Source organism: Artemia sp. Qi Xiang Cuo, chromosome 1 (assembly GCF_049724085.1).
Source record: "Artemia sp. Qi Xiang Cuo chromosome 1, ASM4972408v1, whole genome shotgun sequence".
NCBI lineage: Eukaryota > Metazoa > Arthropoda > Branchiopoda > Anostraca > Artemiidae > Artemia > Artemia sp. Qi Xiang Cuo.
In genome coordinates this window covers 52,433,081-52,449,446 of record NC_142794.1, presented here as the reverse complement: position 1 = coordinate 52,449,446, position 16,366 = coordinate 52,433,081, and the positions used below count along the sequence as shown (strand labels likewise).

The 16,366-nt window shown below is 38.1% G+C and overlaps 1 protein-coding gene across 1 annotated transcript in view; it reads left to right on the top strand.

Moving 5' to 3' along the window:
* Positions 1 to 15,758, top strand: part of LOC148956455 (sialin-like) — a 59,846-nt gene extending 44,088 nt beyond the window's left edge. The window contains exons 7-8 of the mRNA XM_089108306.1: positions 2,464 to 2,752; positions 15,218 to 15,758. Coding sequence (XP_088964432.1) covers positions 2,464 to 2,752; positions 15,218 to 15,474 — 546 coding nt within the window. The 3' untranslated portion in view covers positions 15,475 to 15,758. The remainder of the gene's footprint in view (positions 1 to 2,463; positions 2,753 to 15,217) is intronic.
* Positions 15,759 to 16,366: the final 608 nt, after the last annotated feature.

The following is a 16,366-nucleotide window of genomic DNA, read 5'->3' as shown; positions in this document are numbered from 1 at the left end:
GGCAAAGTTATCTGGATTTAAGCACATTTTACCGTTTCTCACGATGATCATAGACTTGTGTAAGCATTTGCTTGTTAGAAGGAAGAAAATCAGACCAGGTTTCCTCCCCCCGTCCGTCACTTGTATTAAGACCATTCGTTTTAAAATATTGTAAAAGCTGGGGGAGGAAGTGAAATTTTTGACAAAGGCCATTTTCTAAGCCTTGACCCTTCCCCTAGGAAACTTTACCATCTCCTTCCCCTTAGAGTAACTTGTTAGCGTACTGTTTGACACAGGAATCTCCTCCCTCCTTAAGTGCACATGTCAAGAATTATCTTCATTTTTTCTCTTTCTTTAACAAGCTATATTAAGGAAAATGTCTTATGAGATCGTTTGGTACATCTTATCAAACAGTTCGTGGTAACGAACTGTAAGTAAGGAGCGACCCGGCTCAATGGTAACCGAAACTCTAGAAAACGGGTTTTTGATACCAATAGATATATCAAAAGAATCAGATTTCAATTCTGATTTAAAATATATAACTTTTATAAAGTTTAGTGCTACCCATCAAAAGTTACGCGCCTGAGAAAATTTGGCTGATTTTCAAAAAAAGGGGGAAAGACCCCTAAATATTATAGAACCTTAATGAAAATCACACCATCATATTCAGCGTATCAGAGAACCCTACTGTAGAGGTTTCAAGCTCCTATCTACAAAAATGTGGAATTTTACATTTTTTGCCAGAAGAAAGATCACGGATGCGTGTTTATTTGTTTGTTTGTTTGTTTGTTTGTTTGTTTTTTTTCCCCAGGGGTGATCGTATCGACCCAGTGGTCCTAGAATATCGTGGGAGGGCTCATTGGAATGAAAATTAAAAGTTCTAGTTCCATTTTTAATTGACTAGAAAAAATGGAGGGCAACTAGGCCCCCTCCCACGCTTATTTTTTTCTCAAAGTTACCTGATCAAAATTTTGAGATACCCATTTTGTTCAGCATGGTCGAAAATAAGATAAATATGTCTTTTAGGATGACTTAACCCCCCGAAGTTCCCCGAGGGTGGGATAAATTTTTTTACCTTTACCAATTTTTAAAATTTTGTTTGGGTTTTTGGTATTTATACCTAATTTTTCAGTTGTTTTTTTTTCTGGTCGTGGTAGGTATGGGTGGGTCGGTGGTTATGTTGGAGGATCTGTTCATGAAGGAACTTTTCATGGGGGCAGGGAAATTGCCATGAAGGGGGCGCCGGACTTGCCAGCATTATTTATTGGTTATTGGGAAGTATACAACCATTTTCAGGAAGGATTTTTTCTGGAGGGGGGGGGGGCTAGAGGAGGGGATTACTCTGGAGAATATTTCCGTGGAGGATGTTTCTTTGGGGTAAGGGACATTTCTATGAAGGGGGCGCCGGATTTCCAAGCATTATTTTAGAAACATTCAGAAATTAAATTAAAAAAAATAAGTTTTTTCAACTAAAATGTAAGAAGGAATATTAGAACTTAAAACCAACAGAAATTATAACGTATGTGAGGGGGTTCTCCCCCAAGTCAATACCTCGCTCTTTACGCTACAGTTTTTTTTATTGCTTTCAAAAGAGCTATCTATTCTAATTAAACGGCCTTTGTGATTCAGGGGTTTGTGAATCAAAATTTGTTTTAACTTTTAACGTAAAGAGCGTGGTATTGACTAAGGGGAGAACCCCTTCATATAAGTAATAACATATACGTAATAAAAAAAACAATAAAAAAACAAGCGATACGGCTCAATAGTATTCGAAAATTTTAAAAACAAAATTTTGATGTCAATAAATGTATCAAAAGAATGTGTTTATAATGCTGATCCTAAATATATAAATTTTATTAAGTTTAGTATTACTCATCAAAGGCTACGAGCCTGAGAAAATTTACTCGATTTTTTAAAGAGGGGGAAACATCCCCTACAAGTGAAAGAATTTTAATGAAAATCACACCGTCAGATTCAGCGTATCAGAAAACAATATTACATAGGTTTCAAGCTCATATCTGTAAAAATCTGCAACTTTGTATTTTTTGTCAGAAGAAAAATACACGAATATAGAAGTTAGTTACGTAAGTTAATTTGTAAAGACACCCATTTAGCAAAAGAAAAGTAAAATTGTTATGCAAATAAAAGCTGAATTAACTAAAAAACGATCAGAAATTAAATAAAAAAAACAAGTTTTTTAAACTGAAAGTAAGGAGCGACATTAAAACTTAAAACGAACAGAAATTATTCCCTATATGAAAGGGGCTGTCCCCTCCTCAACGCCTCGCTCTTTACGCTAAAGTTTGACTCTGTCTCACAACTTTGTTTTTTAAAACAATAAAAAACTTTAGCGTAAAGAGCGAGGTGTTGAGGAGGGGAAAGCCCCTTTCATATACGGAATAATTTCTGTTCGTTTTAAGTTTTAATGTCGCTCCTTACTTTTAGTTTAAAAAACTTGTTTTCTTTATTTAATTCTCTTTTAAGAATGCCTTCCTCTCTGCTTTACCTTATCTGGTAAGCTGGATATTCAGCTTCATTTTGAGCACAGTTATGGACAAACTTAGACAGAAGGAGCTACTCAGTGTTGTTCAAATCAGAAAGATTTCAACAGGCATTGCTTCGGTACTACCTGCAATTTGTCTTCTTGGTGTGGCGTTTGCTGGATGCAGTCGAATAGCTGCAGTGACTCTGATGGTACTGGCAGTCATGTTTATATCGGGAATGTACATAGGATTCTTGACGAACCATGTAGATATTGCTCCAAACTTTTCCGGTAAGTTGATGAAAAAAATATATGTTTTGGATTTATTTTTTCTATTGGTTTTTGAATATATATGTTTGATTTTGAAAACAAAAAACGGAAATTAAGAAAACCCTAGCGGGGTTTTCACATATAATAAGGTACAAATGACGTACATGTCATAGGCAGCAGTTGGCTGTGGTAAAGTTTTGAACATTGCTGTGAGTAAATTATTAATTATGTTTATTGATCTGTGGATTCTATGAACTAAATTTTCTGTTTCAAAGAAACAAGAAATATTACACAAATGAGAGTGTGCTTCCGCTAACTTGAATCCTCTAAACCAGGGGGTTCCCAACATTTTTGTACTCTAGAGCAGATTCTAAAATATCGGTAGGACGACGGGTACCACCTATTTTTAATCGACACACTCGATAGATTCTCATTTCCATAATTTATTTTCTTATGATTATAATTTGTTAACATATAATAAACAAAAAAGTTTCAAAATAATAATTATTATTCAAATAACATACATTCAGAGAAATATATTTGCGAAACTTAAACAAAGTAAACAAAAAACACAAATACAAAGAATATATTTTATAAAAACTGTACTGTGGATATGTCAATGCGATGGTTTATTTTGAACTGTGAGATAACTAGTTTCCTGATTAAGTTACTTGAAATATACTTTCTAACTATAGAATGTAGTTTGAGATATGAAGGTACATTTTTTCTCAAAAGTGAAACCTAAGCATCTAACTTACTTAATCCTCATGCCGGGGTGGCGCTGAGAGTGTCGCCAGCCATTTTCATCTGGGGCAGTCTGCAACAAGGGCCTCTGCATCAGACACCAAAATTCCATCCTCGTCCAAAAATTTCCGGAGACTATCGTTCCACCGGAACTTGGGTCTTTCTCTTGGGTGTTTGCAGCCTCTTCTGGTTAGCTCAAAGTCGTAAGGAATCCAAGCCGGACTGTGGAGTGGCAGTTTCAAAAAATGTCCGAACCAGCGAACCATCCGCTTGGCAACTAGGTGTGACAAGGGTGAATGGGAAGTCATACTTCGTAGGTGGTCATTGCTGACAAAGTCTGTCCACCTGATTCCTTTGATCTTCCGAAGTCACTTAGATTGAAGAATGTCGAGACTGCGCTGGATAGCTGCAGTTGCGGGCCAAGTTTAAGCTCCGTACAACAGGATCGAATAGACTGACCCTCCAAGGATCTTCATTTTGGTGGCTCATTCGATCCTTGGCTTCTTCCAAATATGGCTGAGTCTCCCTATGATAGGAGACGCCTTGACTGCATTGGTAACAATTTTATGGTCGATGCAGCCGTTTTATGACATGATAGAACCAAGATAAGTTAAAGGGTCAACCTTTTTCTTGGATTTGTTTCCCAGTGACCAAATAATTAGAATTGTCGACGTCAGACTTTGGCTGTACTACCATGACTTTCACCTTCTTCTATTTAATGGAAGGTCAAGTTCTGGCAGCTTCTCCTAGAAGCGTGTTTAGAGCCATGAGCAGCTGCGACTTGGAGATGGTGACTAGGGCTGTGTTATCAGCAAAGTCACAATCAGTGACATCTCTGTCCTCGTACTTGAGTCCAAAGCTTAACTTGCGGGTTGTGCAAGTCATAGTATAATCTAAAATATAGTTTAATACCTCAGGAGCAACTCAGCAACCTTGCCTGACTACTGTTCTTATTGAAAAGAGCGTGCTACGTCTACCTTTCACACGCACTCAGCTTTCAGTTTCGTGATGCATGACCCTGATTTTGTAGACTTATTCTGACGGAAGGCCAGTATTAAAAAAGATATTCCATAAAGAAATCAACTGAGTTGAATGCTGCCTTGAAATCAACATAAGGAATGAAAACCTGCTAGCAGAACCCTTTTCCCTTCTCGATGATTTGTCTTATGGAGAATTTCTGCTCTGTCGTTGATCAGCCGAGCATAAAACCAGCCTGCTCTACTCTGCGCTTTCGTCGGAGGTGTGCAAAACATCGCTGCAACAAAACAATAGAAAAGAGCTTGCCTGGTACTGAGGGAAGTATTACCCCTCTAAACATCCTGCACTCCCTCTTGGAACTTTTTCTCTTCCACAATGGTAGAATCACTCCTGTACCCCAGTTTTTCGGGAAGATCTCCGAGTCTCGTATTGCATTGTATAGCATTCGGAGCCATATAAGGATAGTGCCGCCGCCATTCTTAAGCAGCACTGTGGACATTCCACAGATGCTAGGAGCTTTACGTTTTTCAATTTCTTCACAGTATTTTAATTGCATTTCCGTTTAGAGCTTAACGTTTTTCATTTTCTTCACAGTATTTTTAGTTTCTACTGCTGAAAGCTGTTTAATGTGAGCATTAACGAGGTCATTAGGGATCATAGTTTGGGAGACGGCAGGAGTCACTAAAGATGGATAGAGAGGGGATGCATTAAGCAGAAAATAGAAGTCTTACATTGCACCTTGAAAGGTATGAAACTATGTCTTCAAGGAGCTCCCTGTTCACAGATAGTAAGTTTTCTATTGGTTGAGTACACTGGCCCGAGAAGTCCTCGTAGCAGCTTCTTGTAGCTCATCAACTTTGGCGTCAACGAATGACTTGAGATCTCTGTGTATCAGCTTAGTCCTGACGCTTTTGAGATGTCGCTAGGTCTTCATATCCCCCCGCAGTCTGCCTGCCACCGAATGTAATGAGGTTCGCAGCTTCCTGTGATAGACAAGGGTTTTTGACCTAAACTTGCTAGCCAAAAGTTGTTCCAGCTGCGTCGGTGACTTCAGTTTTAAACGAGTCCCACATGACTTCAATATCCGAAAGCTGGGACAGGCTTTCAAAACGGTTTTTAGTCTCGACTGCGCACCTGCAGTCTGCGCACCTGGTCATGCAATCTTTGATTGCATGAGTATCAAGATTCTTGAGATCTATCGTTGCAATGTACATATCGACCTTCTTGAATTTCAGGGTAAGACAAATTTTTGTAACTACAAGTCGGTGATCAGTATTACCAGGTCAGCACCACGAAACGAGCCGCAATTAGAAACTGACGACCTCTGTCGCCGAGAAATGATGATATAATCCGTAATTTTCTTTGTTTCAGTTTTGAACTCCCAAAGAAAAAGAAGTATACCGCAGAAGAAACCAGAAGAAATGAGTTGCGGGAGGTCTGTGTGAAATAGGTCCTTAACATTGGGGTCAGCCTAATTTGTTGGTGCATAGCATACAGCTACAAAGAATCTTCCATGAAGAAGTCTCAGGTGGCCTGCGAAGAGACGCTCTGATATGGCATTATGGGATATAAGTGTATTTCTAGCTCTCTTGTGAAGAACCAGACCAACACTAGGTCTCCTTGTGTTAACAATACCAGACCAAATTAGACTGTAGTCGTCGCTGCTGAATTTCTCACCTTTCCCTGGCAAATGCTCTTCTGCAGTGCCAGCAATAGCAACAGAACACTGCTGGAGTTCAGAATATTCCAAATGGCAATTTTCATACCACTATTTTCAAGGAGGTTCAATCTTCGGGGGGTTTGACCACTGTCGTCAGGATATACGAGGACATGCTGGGGTCGGTATCGTAAGTGGGAAGAAATATTCAAGGTTTGATTGACGCTTTTTGTTCCAAGATGGTTTTCCTTACCGAAGCAAGTCCAGGGGACAGTTTGCAGGCCTCTCGCCCAACCCTCCTCACTTTATCCAGACTTGGAACCGACAACAGTGACCAGATGGTTCACAGCAGGTGGGGTACGCAGCAAGTTTGCAGAGGCTGTTTTCCATGAATATGGATCCTACGCTCTGCCCTAATTGTCCTCCTATAAAACATCCTCCCACAATGATGTTCTGCTTCACCATGCAATCTGACCCATTTCCGGTACAAAGTTTGTAACTCACGGGACGTGTCCACTTGCCGGTGGGCCCCGCTGAATGATCATTCACCTTCTTCCTCCTCCACCTGTATTTACGGCCCCCCGGGCGAGGGTGCCCAAGTTTATATTATGGATGTACTAAGGTTCTAACGAAATTAATAAAATCGAATATATCTTAAGCGGTGTTACGACGGCTCTATGAGAGAAATGACACAAGCCCACACTTTTTAGCTTGTCCAAATGTTCTTGACTGGTTTATTTTGAACTGTGAGATAACTATTTTAACTGGTCCAAATGTGCTTAACTGGTTGATTTTAAGTTTGAGATAACTAGTTTCCTGATTTAAGTTACTTGAAATTTACTTTGTAGCCATAGAATGTCGTTTAAGATATGAAGGTACATCTTGCTCAAAAGTGAAACCTAAGCATCTAACGAAATTAATAAAAATCGAATACGTTTCAATGTTACAATGGACCTATGAGAGAAATGATACAAACCCCAAACGTTTTTAATTGGTCCAAATGTGCTTGTTCGGTTTATTTTTAATTGTGAGTTCTTACAGAACAAAAATAGTTATAATTAAATTCAAAATGTTTCCTACAAAACACAACATAATTCTTATAAAATGCAAAATAGTTCTAACAAAATACAAAACAGGTCTTACAAAACAGAATAATTCTTAAGAAATACAAAATAGTTGCTACAATAATTAAAATGACTTGAATTATTTGACTTATATCGCATCTGGCCTCTGTGGCTGTATTGGGGCTTCTTCTCTTCTTGCCAGTCGTTGAATGTGGCGACGGTATTTGGTTCTAGTTGGTGCTAAACGCAGGAGCTGGGGGAGATTCTGGCCGCTGAATTTGTCGTACCATCTCTTGCGGGGTCAGCCACGAGGTTATGTGCCCTGCACCCGTTCTTCAAACGTGATTTTTGGGAGTTGATTTGATGACATTCGTTGCATATGACCAAGCCATCAGAGTTGCTTACTTCTAATTCGGTCCATGATAGTGTATGAGCAATGGAGGAGTTTACGGAGATCGTCATTGGCTACTCGGTCAATGTAGGTGATCCCTGCTACGCGACGGAGGCATTTTGTTTCAAATGTGGATATTCGACGTTCATCATTAGCTTTAATTGACCAAGTTTCACTTGCATACATAGCAATGGGGATTATGACAGAGTTAAAGAGTCGGACCTTCAGTAATTGTGATAGTAATTTACTTTTCCTAATTGATGATAGTTTCTTGAAGCTGTTGGTTGCAAGTCCCAATCTACACCTAATCCATTTTGAGCAATCGTTTTAGAGGTTAAAAGACTGCCGATGTAGACGAAAGATCCTGTATTTTCAAATTCTCTCCTTTTATGGTTAGCTATATGGCTCTGGGTGCAGAGTTTCTAGATACCCGCTTTACTTTCGTTTTTGCTGTGATGACAACCCTTCCGAGGACGTCGGTTGCTGACACTATCTCGTTTGTGTCTGTTTGGAGGAAATGTTCATGACTGTTTATTTTCACTATGTCGTCTGCGCACGCTAATTTTTCGACAAGTTTCCTCCAAGGGATGCACTGTCTGTTGTTTTACCAAGTGATAAAGCTGCATTTATAAACATATTAAACAGATGAGGGGATATGAGGCAGTTCGGGAGAACACCTGTTGATATCTGGAACTCTTCTGTTAATATTTCAGGCGTCTGAACCTGGCGACAGAAATTCAAATACATGTCTTTGATAAAGGTTACCATGTTTTTGGGGATTCTATAATGCAGAAGTATGTGCCAAAGCCCGTTGCGCCATATTAAATCGAAGGCCTCGAATCGAAAGTCAATATTAAATCGAAAGTCAATAGAAAGTAAGAGCAGCTCTTTTTTAATCTGTATAAATTTCTTCGTCAGTTGCCGGATGGAAAATATTTGATCTATAGTAGATCGTTCTCTTCGGAAGCCAGCCTGATATTCCTTAAAATGTGAGGTCTGTTAGGAATTTTAGTCGGTCAAGTAAGATTTTGTGAGGATCTACGCCAATTGGTTTGTCATGCTAATTCGTCTGTAGTTGTTACAGTCGCCTTTTCCCCCTTTTTGTAAAGGGGACAATCATGGCTTTCCTCAGGACCTGGGGAAGTGGTCCGTTTCCCAGATGCCTATTGTGACTTTATGATAGATGTCTACCAGTTCTTCTGAGTCTTAAGTAGCTCTGACTGTATACCATCCGGGCCAGGAGCTTTGTTTGTTTTCTGGGACTGTATAGCTGCAACTACATCTTATAGTTATGATGGTGAACTTGGATCTACTGGGTACTCCGGTAGTTGAAAAGACAGTATGATGGATGGATCAGGAGTTATTGTGGGATTCAGTTTCTGGCAGAACTGTTCCTTCCAGCGTTCTCGTCTCTCCTGAGAATCTGTCATAAGTGGTCCATGTTAATTTAACTGGGTTGTTGCTGCCGTGGGTTTCATTTTCGATTGTTTCCATACTTTTTTTGTACATGTTGTGTCTGTGAGTTTTTTTTATAGGTGTCTTCACATTCATGCCAATTGTAGTAGCGGAACAATCTTATTTGTTTCTCTCCTAGACGTTTTAGCCTCTTGTATTCATTATGTCTTTGTTGGTCTTGTTTGTAAGCGTGATTACGTTTTTCAGCACAGATATGTATGATTTCGTGTACGATCCACGGTTTATCAGAGCGGGACTGTACTCCTTAGATTTCATTGGCCGTTTCTCTGTTGATTGAGGCGCTGGCTGGGTCATCTGTGAGTTGGATGCTTGACAGCTTATTTGAGAGAGCAGTTTTATGCTTGTTTATTGTTTCAATGTTTTTCAGAAGATCGACACGGTATCTTCGGTAGTTTTTCTTGGGTGGCTGGGGCTTTCGGATGCGCATACGGAGTTCTGACATGACTAGAACATAGTCTGAGTCAAAATCACCACCGACTAAAGATACTGTATTCAATTCTGATGACTTCCAACGCTTGCGGATTAGTATGAGGTCAACCATATTTGAGGTTCGGCCGTCTGGGGACCTCCGTGTGACTTTTCTCGAAACAATATGTTGGTAATGAAAAGCTCATTATCGTGACAGAAATCTATGAGCATTTCCCACTAAGGTTTTATAGCCCTTGTCTGAACTTGCCCATTACGTCTTCAAAACCTGCATTTGATTGTCCGACGATGGTGTTAAAGCCCCTAATCACGAAAAGAACAACCTTCTTGGGCACTTGGTCTATGGTGTGCTTCATCTTGGTCACTCCGGGAGGAGTCGGGGGCATAAAAGTCGATGATGGAAATATTAGCAATGGATCCTTTAGAACGTGTGGTGATGATACACTCATCACCATTGGATTTATGGCAAGTAGATTTTTTTGCACGTTTCGAGAGTAGAATGCCAAAACCTCGACGATGAACACCGTCGCTTTATCCCTTGGTGATGAGGGTGTTGCCGTTTATGGTTTGTATTCCAATTAAAGGAAGGTGTGTCTCTGATATTCTATGAATATCCCAATGATAGCGGTCGATTTCATTTAAAATTAATTCCTTTTTTCCCTGTTTAGCAAGTGTTCGTATGCTTAGCGTTCCAAGCGAAAGTGATGTCTTTTGGGTAAACATTGGTGTCTTCTCTCTCTGGAGAGTCGTCAAATCAGATATATAGTTGTCGGTTGCCCCGGACGCGGTAGTGAAAACATTACCATCATCATCATCAATATCATCATTTCTACTATTCCTAACTCTAGATATCAGACCGTTGGTTGTTCCGTACGCGGTAGCATAAGTTCTTATTCTATTTTTTGCCATTTCCTTACTATTAATTAAAAAAACCTTTTCCACAAAATAAGTTTTTCAAAGAAACGTAAAGAACTCCATTAAACCGAAACGGCACTATCCCTTTGAATTTCCAATCGAATGAGCCCTTTTTGAAGTTTCTACGACAACCTTTTCTATAAAAACCTTATATTCCCCAGGGCATAACTTACAACCCTTGCCCTGAGGGCTATGAGAGGGTTGTAATCCTCAAAGACATAATTTCCGAACCTTTCAACTACGTTGAGCAAAATAGTTATCTCAAAATTTTATTTGGATGTGTTTGGGAAAATGGTAGGTGTGAGAGGGGGGTTACTTTCCCTCCAATCACTTTCGACTATTAAAAAGGTCACTAGCCGTTTGAAATTCCAATCGAATGATTTCCTTTTGAATTTTCTACGACAAGGCTTTCCATAAAAAAATTCCCGAGGGCATAACTTACAACCCTTGCCCTGAGGGCTTTGGGGGGAATATCATTCTCAAAAACATAATTTCCGGAATTTTTAACTACGTCGAACAAAATGGCTATCTCAAAATTGTGATTGGATGTGTTTGGGGAAATGGTGGGTGTGAGAGGGGTGTTAGGTATCCTCCAATCACTTTCGGCTATTAAAAAGGAACAGGCCCTTCTAATTTCTAATCGAATGAGGCCTCTTTGAAGTTTCTACAACATCATTATCTATAAAAATCTTATATGCCCCCAGGGCATAACTTACAACCCTTGCCCGAGGGCTCTGAGGGGGTTATCATCCTCAAAGACCTAATTTCTAAAACTTTTAACTACTTTGAACAAAATGGCTATCTATGAATTTTGATTGGATGTGTTTGGGGAAAAGCTTGGTGTGAGAGGCGAGTAAGTTGCCCTTAAACCACTTTCGACTATTAAAAAGAGCACTAGCCCTTTGAATATCCAATCGAATGAGCCCTTTTTCAAGTTTCTACGACAGAGCTTTCAATATAAACCTTACATGCCCCAGGGCATAACTTACAACCCTTACCATGAGGGCTGTGACGGGAGTGTCATCCTCAAAGATATAATTTCCAGACCTTTCAACTAATTTGAACAAAATAGCTATCTAAAAATTTTGTTTGGATGTGTTTGGATAAATTCTGGGCTTGGAAGGGGTGTTAGTTGCCTTCCAATCACTTTCGACTATTAAAAAGGCCACTAGCACTTTCAATTTCCAATCAAATGTGCTTTTTTTGAAGTTTCTACGACAACGCTTTCTATAAAAACCTTATGCTTAAACCCCAGGGCTTAACTTACAACCTTTGCCCTGAGGGCTGTGGGGGGTTGTCATCCTCAAAGACCTATTCCAGAGCTTTCAACTACGTTGAACAAAATGGCTATCTCAAAATTTTGATTTGATGTTTTTGGGGAATAGGTGGGCGTGAGAGGGGGTCAGTTTCACTCCAATCACTTTTGACTATTAAAAAGGGCACTAGCCCTCTTGAATTTCCAATCGAATGAGCCTCTGAAGTTTCTACCACAACACTTTCTATAAAATCTTATAAGCCCCCAGGGCATAGCATACAATCCTTGCCCTGAGGGCTGTGGGGGAGTGTGCCACTCAAAAACATAAGTTTTGTCTGGAAATCAACTACGCTGAATAAAATGGCTATCTCAAAATATTTATTGGATGTGTTTGGGGAAATGATGGGCGTGGAAGGGGTGTTAGTTGCCTTCCAATCACTTTCGACTTAAAAAGGGCACAAGTCACTCCAATTTTCAATCGAATGAGCCCTTTTCGAAGTTTCTATGACAACTCGTTCGGTATGGAGTGCCTGGTCTAAACTACTAAAGAAACAAATAAATAAATAATACATTGTGCCAACATCGTTCTTTACTTTGGCCGCGCGATTGCGCTGCCTATGATATAAAAGAGAAGGAGTTTATTGCTGATTTGGCAGGATATTGGCATGCCATTTCTCTTCAACCTTAGCAGAGGCCATTGTCCTGGTTTCTGGATCTTCTACCCTTCACAGTTGTCCCTCTAGGAAGGGATATTCCTGTTAGGTGTTCTGCAGCACCGAGCAATTCGACCCATCGCTGAAGGAAGGCTTCTAACCGTCAGGAGGTGTCAACACGCCGGTGGTCCCTATACGGTGTACGCTTTAAGGGCCTTCCTACTCATACGCCTGTATTTTTGACCCCTGGGCTAGGGTGTCCCAGTCTCAATTATGGACGCCCTAGAATTAGGTCTATCCTTTGTACGTGCCTCCTATGGAGATGCCCTAGATATCTGTAGGGCGTTTTCCTATCCGACAGCTTGGGACGCGCTGAGTTGCCAGGGGCCCCCACTGAGGATAGGAACTCAGATAGCTCTTGGAAAATAGTTCTTAAAAACTTCAACATAGTTATTGCAATTAGAAAATAATTCTTAAAAAAACGAGATATTGCCTGCAAAATCTAAAAGTACTTTTAGAAAACATAAAATAGTTCTTAGAAAATACAAAAACTTACGAAAAAATATAAGTGATTCTTACAACATCCAAAATAGTTCTTACAAAATATGAAATAGTTCCTACAAAACAAAAAACGTAAATAGCTCTTACAAAATTCAATATAGTTCTTACAAATACATAAAAGTTGTAACAACATCCAAAATAGTTCTTACAAATAGAATATACTGCATACAACATCCAAAATAGCTCTTACAGAATACATAATACATCACTCAAAATATATAACAATTCTTACAAAGCAAAAAAAGTCCTTAAAAAAATACAAAATAGTTCTCACAAACACAAAATAGGACTTTCAATACAAACATAGTTCTTATAAAATACAAATAGTATTTACAAAATTCAATTTAATTATTGTAAAACACAAAGTTGTTCTTACAAAATACGAAAAAACGTTCTAAAAAAATACAAATGCTTCATACAAAATACAAAGTATTTCATAGAAAATAGTTCTTACAAAACACAAGTAGTTCCTAGACAATACAAAATAGTTGTTAAAAAAAAACTTATAAAATACACATAGTACTTACAATATTCAATATAGCTCTTGCAGATACAAAACGGTTATTACAAGATACAAAGAGTTTTGAAAAATACTTCATACAAAAATGCAAAACAGTTCGTACAAAATACAAAATAGTTATTACAAAACAAAGCTAATTCAATTGCAATATACTTCCTACAAAATCCAAATACTGCTAACAAATTACGAGATACTTCCAACAAAATACAGAATAGTTCTTAGAAGTGATAATAATAGTAGCATAAGTAGTAGCTATAGTACTAGTAGTCACAGTTGAAGTAGTAGATGTTTCAGTAGTAATAGCAGTAGCAGTAGTAGCGATAAAATATACCTTTTGCCCTTCCGTTAGTTCAACATTCCCCTCAATGTGACTGAAAGTGTCAACTTAACACTCTAAGCTGTTGCTAAGACATTGCTGACATGTCCTCGTGACAATCTGCATTCACATATTGTTTTCCTGTTTTTGTTTAGTTCAACATCCAACTCAAAATTTCCAGAAGATTTCAGCTTAATACCCTTATCTTCAGTAGGAGTAGTAGACTAGCAGTAAAAGTAGTAGGAATACCTTTAGGTCAGTTTACCTTTAGGTCAATTACCTTTTGGTCAGTTGAGTGTCCCCTTCGAAATGTCCTGAAAGTTCCGACTTAATGCTTTTAGCCCTTCCCAATACAATGCTGATGCACCCTTCTGTCAACATGCATGCACATAGTACGAGTAAAATTAAACTTAGTACCGTATAAGTAAATTAAATATAGTACGAGTAAAATTAAAGGAATTTTCGAGGTAACAACAAACGATACAATGGCGGAACAAATTGGAATTACTACATGTAGGAGTTTGGCTTGGCTGCTAAGCCCTTTCCCATCCCCAAACCATAAAAGTTCTAAAGCATATTTCGTCATTCGCGTTTTATTGAAAAAAAATTGAGTTTTAATTAGGATGGGTTTAAAGTTCGCGTTTTATTGAAAAAAATATTGAGTTTTAATTAGGATGGGTTTAAAGTTCGCGTTTTATTGAAAAAAATATTGAGTTTTAATTAGGATGGGTTTCAAGACCTGTCTAGCAAAAGTTTATACCCTGGCTTGTGATATCTATAGTTCTTCTCGCTACCCTTCAAACTTAAAACTGCATGTTCTAAGGTTAAGGAAACGAATTTGAGAAGAAAAAAAAAAAAAAATTCAATTTGAGTTACTGCGCCAAGCCTTTATAGCTAATGGAAAGAATTTTTCTCTGGTACATGCGTGGATTTTGGAAAAATTTATCTCGCTTTGAAACATAGTGTTCTCGGAACAAGAATGTGGCAAAATGTGAAGATAATTACGACTCTAGATGTGGGCCAGAAACAAGGAAGAATTTAATAGCTAGGGCAATAGCAAAGTGCAAAGATAGGGAGATATGTCCGGAAATGGCTAAAGATAACTACTTGCGACTATAAAAGTCAGAAAAAAAATCTTTCTTTAGCTGTTTACAATAAATTTTTTACCATGTTGGTGTTGATATTTTTTCTAGTTCATTCTTCATATATTTAACCCTCGATCAAAAAATATCTACTAATGTGCATACTCGTGATATGTAGCAGGTTTTTTCCAGTAATTATTGCTCCAAAATATGATTTCCTGCTGCTTCAATTGGGAGAGGGGAAGAGGGATGGAATATTTCATTCCTTATAAAAATGAGGTTGGATTACAGAAGTGAAATTCTTTTCATTTAATGAAAATTGCCTAGAAAAACTAGTTCTTACCTCTTTATGCCTAAGCTTCTTGGTGTAATTCTTTATTAGAGAAATCCACATAAATAGACCTATGAAATAATAAGCTCCTTTAATTAGATTGTTTCTATTTTACAGGTACGCTTATTGCACTAACAAACACTTGTGCGACCATCCCAGGTTTCATTGTTCCCGCATTTGTCGGTGCCTTGACGCACGGTAACCAATCCGTATGGCGATGGCAACTTATTTTCTCCATTACAGCAGGTATTTACGTGATCGAATTTATATTCTACACAATTTTTGCCTCAGGTGATGTTCAGACATGGAATCAACCTAAGTCAGGAAAATCAGCCCCAGAAGCAGCAAGATTGACGATAGATACTAAAATTTAGAGACAAGAAGACTAATATAATGGGTCATAGGACCATATAGTTATTTATCATGGTTTTCGAGCATGCTGAAAAGTTTTGTTGTTTTTTTGCACAAGGATAAGTTCCTTTAGAAGAAATTTTCGCTAGGTCCCAAAGACCTGTTCAGTGATATGCTGTCTTACTTGCTGTCTTACTATAAAATTTTAGTGCAAAGTATTTGAAGCGAAGTCTGTTTTAAAACTTAGATCAATTGTTAGATTTTTATTTGAAATATTTTTCTTGAATAAATTCTAGATACTTGGAAATGCTACTACAACTAAGTGATTTTTCTGAACTAGATACCTCGCTCTAGTGATATATAGAACGTGTTTATATGAACATAGTTAGATTTCGAAAATTAGAATAAATCCTTTCCCTAAAAGTGAAACTTTAGTAACAGATGATTACTAAATATTGCCTTCAGAAAAAAAACAGCTAAAAGTAAATGCATCGATGTTACTACAACCATATCACCTTTAAAACATTGTATAACTCATCTACTTGGAGTCTTGGTTTCCAATTTTGTTTTAAGTTTTCACATAATGATCAGTGCTTTTCTCTCTAAAATATTAATTATGAAAATCTACCGCATATCCATCCACAATTTTCTTTCTTGGGCCAGTTTAAATCAGTTAAAATAATTGATTTCAGAAGTGTATTCTACAATGGTGGTAACACTATGGCGGGATTGTCCAAGTTCAGATTTTTCATTTTATTCCAATAAAAAATCAAGGTTTTTTTCTATGAAAAGAAAGGGCTAATGTGAAACTTAAAACGCACATAATTAGCTTTTATAATATACAAAGTTCAAGTCAAACAGAAATTAATATGAATTAATAAATGAAGTCGAGAAGAACCAGAAATAACAATGGCG